At 37.6% G+C, this 12004-nt stretch overlaps 1 protein-coding gene across 1 annotated transcript in view; it reads left to right on the plus strand.

Moving 5' to 3' along the window:
• Window positions 1–3973: 3973 nt before the first annotated feature.
• The window catches only part of LOC108531943 (coiled-coil domain-containing protein 91), a 192911-nt gene continuing 184880 nt past the window's right edge, over window positions 3974–12004 (plus strand). The window contains exon 1 of the mRNA XM_017875599.1: window positions 3974–4039. Coding sequence (XP_017731088.1) covers window positions 4022–4039 — 18 coding nt within the window. The 5' untranslated portion in view covers window positions 3974–4021. The remainder of the gene's footprint in view (window positions 4040–12004) is intronic.

Below are 12004 nucleotides of genomic sequence, written 5' to 3' on the forward strand. Positions count from 1 at the left end.
TTTTTTTTTTTTTTTTTCCCCACCTAGGGTATTAAAATAGTCTACTAGATATGTCTTGGGACACGAAAGGCCATTTTTGTGACCATACCCAATATAGTAGTTGATGCTTGTTGTTAAAAAGGTCATTAAAAAATGTCTGATTTTGGTGGAGCATAGTGGTTCACACCTGTAATTTCAACACTTTGGGAGGCCAAGGCAAGCAGATCACCTGAGGTCAGGGGGTCCAGACCAGCTTGGCCAACATGGTGAAACCCCATTTCTATTAAAAATCTAAAAATTACCCATACATGGTGGTGCACACCTGTAATCCCAGCTACTCGGGAGGCTGAGGCAGGAGAATTGCTTGGATCCTGGAGGCGGAGGTTGCAGCAAGCCGAGATTGTGCCACTGGACTCCTGCCTGGGTGACAGAGTGAGACTCTGTCTCAAAAAAAAAAAAAAAAAAAGTCTCATTTTATAGCAATGATAATTGGCCCTTTTATAATGTTTTTAATATTTATTAGTATAAACCAGTTTTACAGTTATTGAGTTGAGGAAAAGTCCTATATTATTATAGTATTGATTTTGACAACTTATTTTATCCCTGACGCTGAGGGTGGGAAGAATTAAAATGCAGTTGGCCTAATATATTTGCAGATTCCATAACCATGGATGAGAAATATTTGGAGAAGAAAAGCAATAAAAATAATACTACAACAGTAAAAAGTGACACAAATTACTTGCTATCTAAAAAAATAGAAGCATATGGTAAAATAATTATCACATGAACTTCTTATGCTTGAATCTAGAATCGGTAAAAAAATCATTCCACTTCTTGTTCTTAATGTGCCACAAATCATCAACACGTTATGATTTTTTTCTATATGAATTATTTTACCTTTTTTCCATACTATTATGAAAGCCGATTCTCAGCATATTTTAGAACACCTTGGTTATGAAATTTTACATGACAGCCAATATATCTGATAATATTTCTCCTCAGAGTACTATAATATTATTGTATAAGATCTATGGGGAATTCAACAAGTCATGATTAATCAATATGCAGTGAATTTTCACTGATTTAAAAGTATTTATATCCTTTGACTATATCCTTTGACTGAGCTATGAAATAAAAAATTAAATATAACTTTGTAGGTAATTTGATTGAATTCCTAATCCATTTAACAAGTCATCTAAACATCTGAAAATTTTACATTTCTCTTTAATTAAGTGCTAAGTAATGACACTGTGCAAATACGTAAAATGAGTAGCTCTTAACCAAGTTTCTTCAAAATGGCATTTGTAAATACTAGAATAGTTATCACTTATGATTTTAACCTCCTTAGTTGCCAGTATTGAAATTTATACCAATAATTATATTTGCAGCAAAGAAAATATTGTGGCGTTAGAACCAAAACAGTGGTTTAAAACATCAAATACCAACCTGTTTAGAAAAACAGCTAAGCACACTCACAATAACAAGACAAATAATTTTTCATTAATATTTTAAAAGCCATATTTTACTGTAGTGCATGAAAATTTGATAGATGATTCATTAATTATTAGGTATTTCAAAAGGAAACCAAAATATCTCTAGTTACTATTGTTAACAAAAGTTGTGTGAACATTCTCTTTGCATTTATTCATTTCTTAATTCAGCAAAGATTATTGATTATCTTCTTTATGCCACAGATTATTGTAAATACAGCAGTGAGCAAAATATTCAAATCCTTGTTTCAGTGGGATATAATTCCGCATCTGCATTCCATGACTACATATGATATTTAGGAAGGAAGCATTCCTTGACATTTCAGTTTTCAGGGCTTCACACTTTTACCTCTCCCTCCCCTGTAAATGTTTACTCAAATATGCAACTGGAATAGAAAAATCTGCTACTGTCTCACCACCAGTCCTGGCTCCTGGGGATCTTACATCCTTCTAGTTATCCTGGACTAGATATAATCAATCACTTCTTTCCTGTCCAAGTTGAGCAGAAATATTGTTGAGGAATTTGAAAAAATATTCCTTAGAGAAGAAAGTGGAAAATACCAATAAAGTAAAACAAAAATGGCAAAAGCCTAAAATGTAATGCATAGTAAGATAACTTATCTTTGTATAAACTTCTGCTTCCAGAAATAATGAAGACATAACTTTCGATATTTTTCCTATTTACTACAGATTAAAAAAACTGGATGTTTTATATAAAAGTATAGTACCTGAAACAAGTCCCTGAAAGTAAGACAGAAACAGGCAGACTAGCTAGGAACTATGAGACCCAAGTAACTACATGGTAGTGGGTTCCCTGGATTTTCTTTTTACCCTTTTTGTCCCACCAAAGTACTGGAGAAGTGAGTAACCCAGAAATACCGATGGGCATATAAAACAGACCTCAAGAAAACCTACTCTCTAACCAAAATCCTCCACCTAGTAAGACAGAAAAGTATTAGATAATAGCCATTTTACTTCCACCAAACACCATAAGAAAAAATGGCAGTGAAGGCTTGTTAGAGCGAGAACTTAGATTTTCACTCTTATCAGGTTATAAATGAGGAATTGTATCTCCTCACTGGGGTGGTGTTAAAGAAGGTGGAGCAGGGAACTAGGACTTTAATTCATCCTGGGCAATAAACCCCCTTCCTGCGAGTGTCAGGATAGGCCATGTAGGAAACTAGACTTCTACCCTAAGCTGGTGTTGATAAGGTATTCCTCCCTTACTGTGTTGGGAAGGTATCAAGGGATATCTAATGGGAATCAAGCCTGTCATTACTGCTTGGTAGAAATGAGGCCACTCCTCTGTGGTTTCAGTGGATGGTTTGTGGGGAACAAGAATGTGGCACCCTTACTCCTCATAGCCGGGTTGGTGTCAGTGGAGGCCTAGTGGGAAGCTGAACTCCCAATCATGTCCAGAAATAACAAGGAGATCCTTGTTCCCTGTATGCTGAGTGCTAGTAGAGGCTGAGTTGGATACCTAGACTTCCACCCTACCTGGAGATTTTCATTTTTCTTTGCTGGAGTGGTGTCCTGTCAGAAGAAATCTCCTGAAACACGATTTCAGATGTCTAGATTTCAATTAAAAATTACTTATATCAAGAACCAAGAATATTTTGTCTTGAATGAAAACCAAAAAGGAAAACAGATGCTGAATGGAGCAGCTTCCAGTTTTAGAATTATCTGACAAGAATTTTAAGTATCTGACAAGAATTTTAAATCATTAATTACAAAAATGTTTTAACAAGTGATTATGAACATTCTTGAAACAAATGCGAAAACAGAAAATATCAGCAAGTGTCAGCAAAGTAATAGATTCTATAAAGAAGAACCAACTGGCAATTTTAGAAGTAAAAATGTAGTAACCAAACTTAGAAACTCAGAGATGGGCTCAATAGTGGAATGGAGAAATAAGGAAAGAATCAGTAAATTTGAAAAAACTAGAAATTACCCAATTTGAACAGTGTAGAGAAAACAGACTGAAAATAAATGAATAGGGCTTTAGGAATTTGTGGGATTATGATGAAAGACCTAAAATGTATATCATCCAAGTCCTGGAAGGAGTGAAGAAAGAGGGCAAAACTTAAAAACATTCAAAGAAAGATTTGCTCAGAAGTTTCCAAATTTGGCAAAAGATAATACTGCATATTTCAGAAGCCAAATGAACTGCAAATATGATAAAGACAAAAACAAACAAAATGCATGTCAACACCCACTATAATGGTTAATTTATACATCAGCTTGACTGGGTAATGGTTTCTAGATATTTGAGCAAATTTTATTTGAATGTTTTTGTGATTTTTTTTTAATCAGATAAGATTAACGTTTACATCTGTGAACTTTGAATATAGTAAATTTCCCTCCATAATGTAGGTGGGCATCATCCAATCATTTGAAGGCCTTAACAGAACAAAAACTGACCTTCCCTGAACAGGAAAGGATTCTGCCAATAGACTGCCTTTGGATGCAAGCTGCAATGTTAGTTCTTCTCTGGGTCTCCAGCCTGGTCAGCCTTGTTTGCAGATTTTGAACTTGATAGCCTGCATAATCACATGAGCGAATCCCTTAGAGTAAGTTTTTCTGTATATTTGTGCATATATGGATTTGTTTCTCCGGAAACCTTAATACACACATAGCTAAACTTCCCTCAACCAAAAATTGAAAATCTTGAAAGCAGCCAGAGAAAAATGACATTTTACCTACAGAAAAACAGAAATGTGATAGGTATTTCATTAGAAACTATGGAGGTCAGAGGAAATGGAACAAGTGCTGAAAAAAAGAACTTTTAACCACAAATTTTGCATCCAACCCATATTTCTCCTTTAATTCTTTTGTCATTGAATAACTTATTTTTGGTGACTTTAATTCTTTTAAAATTACTAAGGCTTACTTTGTGGCCTAGCCTCTGATCTGTCCTGTGCACTTGAGATGAATGTATATCCTGCTATTTTTAGATGGAGTGTACTCTACATATCTGTAGGGATAGATGGTTTATAGTGTTGCTTAGGTTTTCTCTATGCTATTGAAAATCTGCCTAATTTTTCTAGCCTTTATTTAATGTGGGGTGGTGAAATCTCTAAATATTATTGTTGAATTGTTTGTGACACTTTTAATTCTGTCAGGTTTTACTTCACGTAGTGTTTGGATATTTTGTTAGTTACATATATGTTTTTAGTTGTTACATCTTAATGTTAGTTTGTTTTCATACTGCTATAAAGAACTACTAGTGACTAATTTATAAAGAAAAGAGGTTTAATTGCCTCACAGTTCTGCCTGGCTTGCAATCATTGTAGAAGATGAAGGAGAAGCAAGCACCTTCTTCACAAGATAGCAGGTGAGAGAGAGAGAGAGAGTGAAGTCGCAAGTGCACACTTTTAAGCCATCAGATCTTATGAGGACTCACTCACTATCATGAGAGCAGCATGCTGGAAATCTGCCCCCGTGATCTAGTCACCTCCCACCAAGTCCCTCCCCTAACACATGGGAATTACAAATCAAGATGTGATTTGGGTGGGGACACAAAGCCAAACCATGTCATTCTGTCCCTGTCCCTTCCCAAATCTCATGTCCTTCTCACATTTCAAAATACAATTATGCCTTGCAACGTCCCTTAAAGCCTTACCTCATTGCAGTATTAACCCAAAGTCCAAGTCTAAAGTCTAATCTGAGACCAGGCATATCACTTTTTCCTATGAGTCTGTAAAATCAAAAACAAGTTAGTTACTTCCAAGATACAGTGGAAGTACAGGCATTAGTAAATGCTCCCATTCAAAATGGAAGAAATTGGCCCAAACAAAATAGCTGCAGGCCCCATGTGAGTCTGAAACCCAGCAGGGCAGTCAATAAATCTTAAATCTCCAAAATTATTTCCTTTGACTCCATGTTTCACATCCAGGGCATGCTGATATAAGAGGTAAGCTGCCAAGGCTTTGGGCAGCTCTCCCCCTGAGGCTCTGCAGGGTACAGCCTTGTGGCTGCTTCCACAGTCGGACATTGAGTGCCTACAACTTTTTCAGGTATACAGTGCAAGCTCTACCATTCTGGGGTCTTGAAGATGGTGGTCCACTTCTTACAGCTGCACTATGTAGTGCCCCAGTGGAGATTCTGTGTGGGGGATCCGACCCCACATTTCCCTTCTGCACTCCCCTAGTAGAGGTTATCCATGAGGGCTCTGTATCTGTAGCAAACTTCTGCCTGGACATCCAAGCATTTACATACATCCTCTGAAATGTAGACAAAGGCTCCCAAACCTCAATCCTTGCCTTCTGTGCACCTGCAGGCCCAACACTAAGTTGAAGCTACCAAGGTTTGGGGCCCACACCCTCTGAGGCAATGGACTGAGCTGTACCTTGGTCCTTTTTAGCCACAGCTAGAGCTGGAGTAGCTGGGACAGTGTGCCATGTCCAGAGACTGCATAGAGCAGTGGGGCCCAGAGACCATCCCACACAACTATTTTTCCCTCCTAGACCTCTAGGCCTGTGATGGAAGTGGCTGCCATGAAGATCTTTAAAATGCCCTGAAGACATTTTCCCTATTGTTTTGGCTATAAACATTCAACTCCTTGTTGCTTATACAAATTACTGCAGCCAACTTGAATTTCTCCGCAGAAAATGGGTTTTTCTTTTCTATTGCATGGTTGGTCAGTCTGCAAATTTTCCAAGCTTTTATATTCTGCTTCTCTTTTAAAGATAACTTCCAATTTGAGATCATCTCTTTGTGAATGTATGACTGTGCGCTTTCAGAAAAAGGTCATTTCTCAAATGCTTTGCTGCTTAGACATTTCTTCTGCCAGATACCCTAAATCTTGTCTCTCAAGTTGATCTTTTTTTCTTTTTTGGAGACGGAGTCTTGCTCTGTCAACCAGGCTGGAGTGCAGTGGCACGATCTTGGCTCACTGCAAGCTCCGCCACCTGGGTTCACGCCATTCTCCTGCCTCAGCCTCCGAGTAGCTGGGACTACAGGCACCCGCCACCTCGCCTGGCTAGTTTTTTGTATTTTTTAGTAGAGACAGGGTTTCACCGCATTAGCCAGGATGGTCTCGATCTCCTGACCTCGTGATCTGCCCGCCTCGGCCTCCCAAAGTGCTGGGATTACAGGCTTGAGCCACCGCGCCTGGCCTCTCAAGTTGATCTTACAGATCTCTAGGACAGGGTCAAAATGCTGTGAGTCTCTTTGTTAAAGGATAGAAGAGTGACGTTTGCTCCAGATCCCAATAAGTTTATCATCCCCCTCTAAGACCACCTAAGCCTGGAATTCACTGTTCATATCAGTGTCAGGATTTTGGTCAAAACCATTCAACAAGTCTCCAGGATGTTACAAACTTTCCCACATCTTTCTGTCTTCTTCTGAGCCCTTCAGCGTGTTTCAACCTTCATCTTCTACCCAGTTCCCAATTTGCTTCCACATTTTTAGATATCTTTATAGCAGCCCCCCACTCCTGGTACCAATTTTTTGTATTAGTCAGTTTTCACACTGTTATAAAGAACTACTTGAGACTGGGTAATTTGTAAAGAAAAGAGGTTTAATTGACTCACCATTCCACATTGCTGGGGAGACCTCAGAAAACTTATAATCGTGGCAGAAGGCAAAGGAGAAGCAAGGACCTTCTTCACAAAACAGCAGGAGAGAGAGACGGCGAAGTGGGAAGAGCCACACTTGTAAGCTGTCAGATCCCTTGAGAACTCACTATCATGAGAACAGCATGGAAGAAATTGCCCCCATGATCTCATCACTTCCTGCCAGGTCCCTCCCCTGACGTGTGGGGATTATAATTCAAGATGAGGTTTGGGTGGGGACATAGAGCTAAACCATATCAATCTTCCTGATGGATTCCCTCTCATTATATTTTTTATCTCTAGTAAGATTTTTTTTGGGCATAAAGTCTATTTTTTTCTGATATTTAATATAGCCACTCCAATTCTATTTTGCTGGTGGTTTGTATAGCAGGGTTCACTAACTCCCAGGCTGTGGACTGGTACCATTTTGTGGCCTATTAGGAATGGGGCTGTATAGCAGGAAGTGTTGGTGGGCAAGCAAGCATTACTGCTTGAGCTCCACTACCTCAGATCAGTGTCTTTATATTTTCATAGGCATGCAAAACCCTGTGGTGAACTGCATATGTGAGAGATCTAGGTTACATGCGCCTTATGAGAATCTAATGCCTGATGATCTGAGGTTTAACATTTTCATCCTGAAACCATCCCCTTTACCCTCGTCTGTGGAAAAATTGTCTTCCATGATACAGGTTCCTGGTGCCAAAAAGTTAGGGACTGCTGTATGTATTTTCCCACCCTTTTACTTTGAACCTATTTGTGTCTTTGAATATAAAGTTTGTCTCTTGTACAAATAGAATTATATGCATATTATTTTAAACAGTTGCTTTTTAAATCAGTTAAGAAAAGAGAAGCAGCGTCCATGCTGTCATTTAAAATTACCCTTATAATTATGGCTCCCTCCATACCAGTGGGTTCTGCATCCATGAATTGAACATTATATTCACGAGATGAGAAATCCATGCATATGGAGGGCCAAATTTTTGTATCTACAGGTTTCTCAGGGCCAGGGGCTTGAACAATCTCAGATTTTCGTATGATTAGTGGTCCTGGAATCAGTCCCTTTAGATATCAAGTGGCATCACTACCTTTACTGGCATGCTTTGTTTTTTCACGTGGATCAAATTATTATCTGGAGCTGCTTGCGTTAGTGTGAATAACTTGCTTTAGTATTTATTTTCTTCTTCAAATTTTATGGTTTTAGGTCTTAGATTAAATCTTTAATTCATCTTGAGTTGATTTTTGTGTATGGTGAGAAGTAGAAATCCAGTTTTATTCTTCTACATGTGGATATCCAGTTTTCCCAGCACCATTTATTGAATAGAGTGTCCTTTCCTCCGTTTATGTTTTTGTATGCTTTATTGAAGATCTGTTGGCTGTAAGCATTTGGCTTTATTTCTGGGTTCTCTATTCTGTTATATTGGTCTAGGTGTCTAATTTTATACCAGTATGATACTGTTTTGGTTACTATAGCTTTGTGGTGTAATTTGAAATTGGATAAATATGCTTCCAGATGGGTTCTTTTTGCTTAGGATTGCTTATTTGGGCTTTTTATTCCATATGAATTTTAGGATAATTTTTTCTATTTTGTGAACAATTATGTTGGTATTTTGAAATTAATTTCATTGTATCTGTAGATTGCTTTGGGCAGCATGGTCATTTTAATGATACTGATCCTTCCAGTCCATGATTATGAGATGTATTCTCAGTTATTTGTGTCATTAATGCTTTCTTTTTTGTTTGTTTTAGCAGCGTTTTGTAGTTCTCCTTGTACAGATCTTTCACCTACCTGGTTACATATATTCCTGGGTATTTTAAATTTTTTTGGTAGCTATTGTAAATGGGATTACTTTTTTTGTTTCATTCTCACCTTGGTTGTCATTGGAGCTACTGATGTGTGTACATTGATTTTGTAACCTGAGACTTTACTGAATTCATTTATCAAATCTAGGATTTTTTTTGGAGGAGTCTTTAGGGTTTTCTAGGTATGCAGTCATGTCATTGGCAAATAGAGATAGTTCAAATTCCTGTTTTCCAATTTAGATGCCCTTTATTTCTTTCTCTTGTCTGATTGCTCTGGGTAGGACTTCCAGTACTGTGTCATCTCATTGCCTTCTACACATGAGAAGTAAGCTGTTAATCTTCTTCAGATTCTCTTATACACGAGTTATTTTTATCCTGTTTTCAAATTGTCTGTTTTTCACTTTTAATATTTTGACTATGATGTTTCTGGGTGTGTGTCTTTTAATTTATTCTACGTGGAAGTCATTGAGCCTTTTATATGTATAGATTGTTTTTCATCAATTTTGGGAAGTTTTCAGCCATTCATATTTTTTCTCCTACTTCTCTTTTCTCATGTGTTACTTTCATTATGTATGTATTCATTTTCTTAATGGGGTCTCACATGATTTTTAGGCTCTAGTCATTTTCATTATCCTTTCTCTGTTCTTCAGATTGTATGATCTTTATCAGTAGTTCTTAAGGTTTACTGATTCTTTCTTCTCGTAACTGACATCTATTAATACAACTTTCTATACATTTTTCTGAATAAATGCTTCTCAGTTTGTTGTAAGACCTTTGATCAATTTCCAGAGACTGAATGATTGCTTTGCCAATTTGCCGTGTCACATGATTTGGCTATGTCCCCTTCCAAATCTCATCTTGAATTATAGTTCCCATAATCCCCACATGTCGTGGGAGGGACTCAGTGGGAAGTGATTGGATTATGATGCAGTTTCCCCCATGCTGTCCTGGTAATAGTGAGTGAGTTCTCACAAGATCTAATGCTTTTATAAGTGTCTGACATGTCCCGTGTTTGGACTTCTCCGCCCCACCTCCCGATGAAGAAGGTGCATTGCTTGCCCTTCACCTTCTGTTATGATTGTAAGTTTCCTGAGGCCTTCCCAGCTATGCAGAACTGTGAATCAATTAAACCTCTTTTCTTGATAAATTACCCAGTCTTGGGTATTTCCTTCTAGCAATGTGAGAATGAACTAATACACCCTGCTTAACAGATGACATTCTGGAATAGAGGTTCCCCCCCAACATGCCCCGCCAGCTCCTTATAATGCCATTCCAGAAGTTCCACCCCCCTTTCTTATTTTTTTAATGCAAATTAAAATAGTGGTTACTTTGTTACAAATATTCTTTATTTCAAAAATGATTATTCTGAGGTCAGTATCATGAAAGACTCATGACATTCTCTTTATTCTCAGTGCATTGACGAAAGTTGTGGGTTTGTTTATGTCATCTTTCATATTGGATCACCTCAACCCATGAATCTTTGCTGATTTCTTTTTCCAATTCTTTTTTTAAAATGTAGAACTGTTCTTTTGCATGAATAATTTGAGATTACACATTTCATGAATGTTAGAATATATTTTGGGTTTATCATTTAAAAAATTGCTTTTGCTTCAAATATTAATTTAAACCTTAATAAAGTGCCATATTTATTTTCTTCATGGATAATCATATAAAACAGTATCCTAAAGCACATTTTTGTTAGCAATATCTTATGTACCTAACACTATTTAAATGAAATAGCACTTTTAAAGCTCCTTAATCATGTGATCAGCAGTTTCTGATTTAAAAATAACCATAAGTTATGATAGGACTTACACTTTTTACAAATAATTGAAAATTCTGATTCACCTAGAAATAGTCCTGTATTTAAGAGATTAGCTGACCTCATCCAATTGGAATTTACTTATTTTGAGTATGTAACTCTATGTTCATACACCTTTAAATCATCTATTCCAGGAGCTGGCTAAAGAAAATCTGTAACTCAATCCCATGTTTAAGCAAATTTAAGACCTAAAGTTATTATGTTTTATTGGGCCTAATATTCTTATTCTGTCTTTAGTGATTTTATATAATAATTTATAGACCTTAATTCTGTGATTTCGTGAAGGAATGTTACATGCCTACCAGAATTTATACTTTGAGACTGCTAAGTACTTCTATTAGTAGAGCTGATTAATGTCTTAATTTAATTTAATGTAACTTAATTTAGGAGAGCTAAGTAATTAAACATGAGGCCAAAGTACATAAGAAAGCGGCAGCCTTTTATTGCAAATATGCACACACTCTCGCCGAGGTATGGGGCCAGGGAAGTCGCCCTGGCGCTCTCGGGTGAGGTTCCCTGGTCCACGAATGCGGGGGCTGAAGAAGTCACCCTGGCTCCTGCCGGCAGCGGACTTTTATGCATTGGTACTGGAAGGGGGAGGGCAGTACAGTGGGTGGGATAAGGGCGTGATAGGGGCGTCTCCATAGGCGTGCCCGGGTACGTTTCAGTCTCTTCGGATTGATATCACCTGGCGCATGCTCAGTTGATCTGCATCTTCCCGGGCGCTGGCTGCATTTTCCTGCGCGCGGGTAAGTTGGTGATGAAGAACCCGGAAACAACAGGTACTGCTCCATCTTGTTCAACTTCCTCCATCTTGTCCCTTCTCCCTCACCCAAACAATTAAGAGCTTAGATTTTCAAATTCAGAGAGACCTGGATCAGAGCCCCACTCCTGCTATTTACTAACATTTTGACCTGGGGCAGTTTTTTTAAAAAACTGTTTTAGTTTCTTCTTCAGTAAGTGATGGAATAAACCATGGAACCTATTCATAAGAGTGTTGTGGGGATGCAGTGAGAATGAATATTGCGTGGCTAATAATTAAGCTCTTAATAAATGTTAGCTGTTATTATTCCTATATGTAACATATCAGATTTTTTTAGCATAGCAATTGCAATACTTTTTCATTATCTCATAGCTGATTATTAGTTGGTTGTCTTCGTACAGATTCTTATTTCAGTCTTCTTAGAAATACCCACTTCAGAGTAAAAGATTGTGGCCCACCTCTTCACCTTCTTGGGCTCAGTTAAAGGTAGCATTCTTTTGTTGACTTAGAAAATAAATAGATCGCTACAGATTGATGAAAAGGACATGTGAAATTTTGTTGAAGTACAAAAGAAAACAAACGTAAAACTAACCTA

The sequence above is a fragment of the Rhinopithecus bieti genome, unplaced genomic scaffold, assembly GCF_001698545.2.
Source record: "Rhinopithecus bieti isolate Rb0 unplaced genomic scaffold, ASM169854v2 scaffold_7884, whole genome shotgun sequence".
NCBI classification, from domain to species: domain Eukaryota; kingdom Metazoa; phylum Chordata; class Mammalia; order Primates; family Cercopithecidae; genus Rhinopithecus; species Rhinopithecus bieti.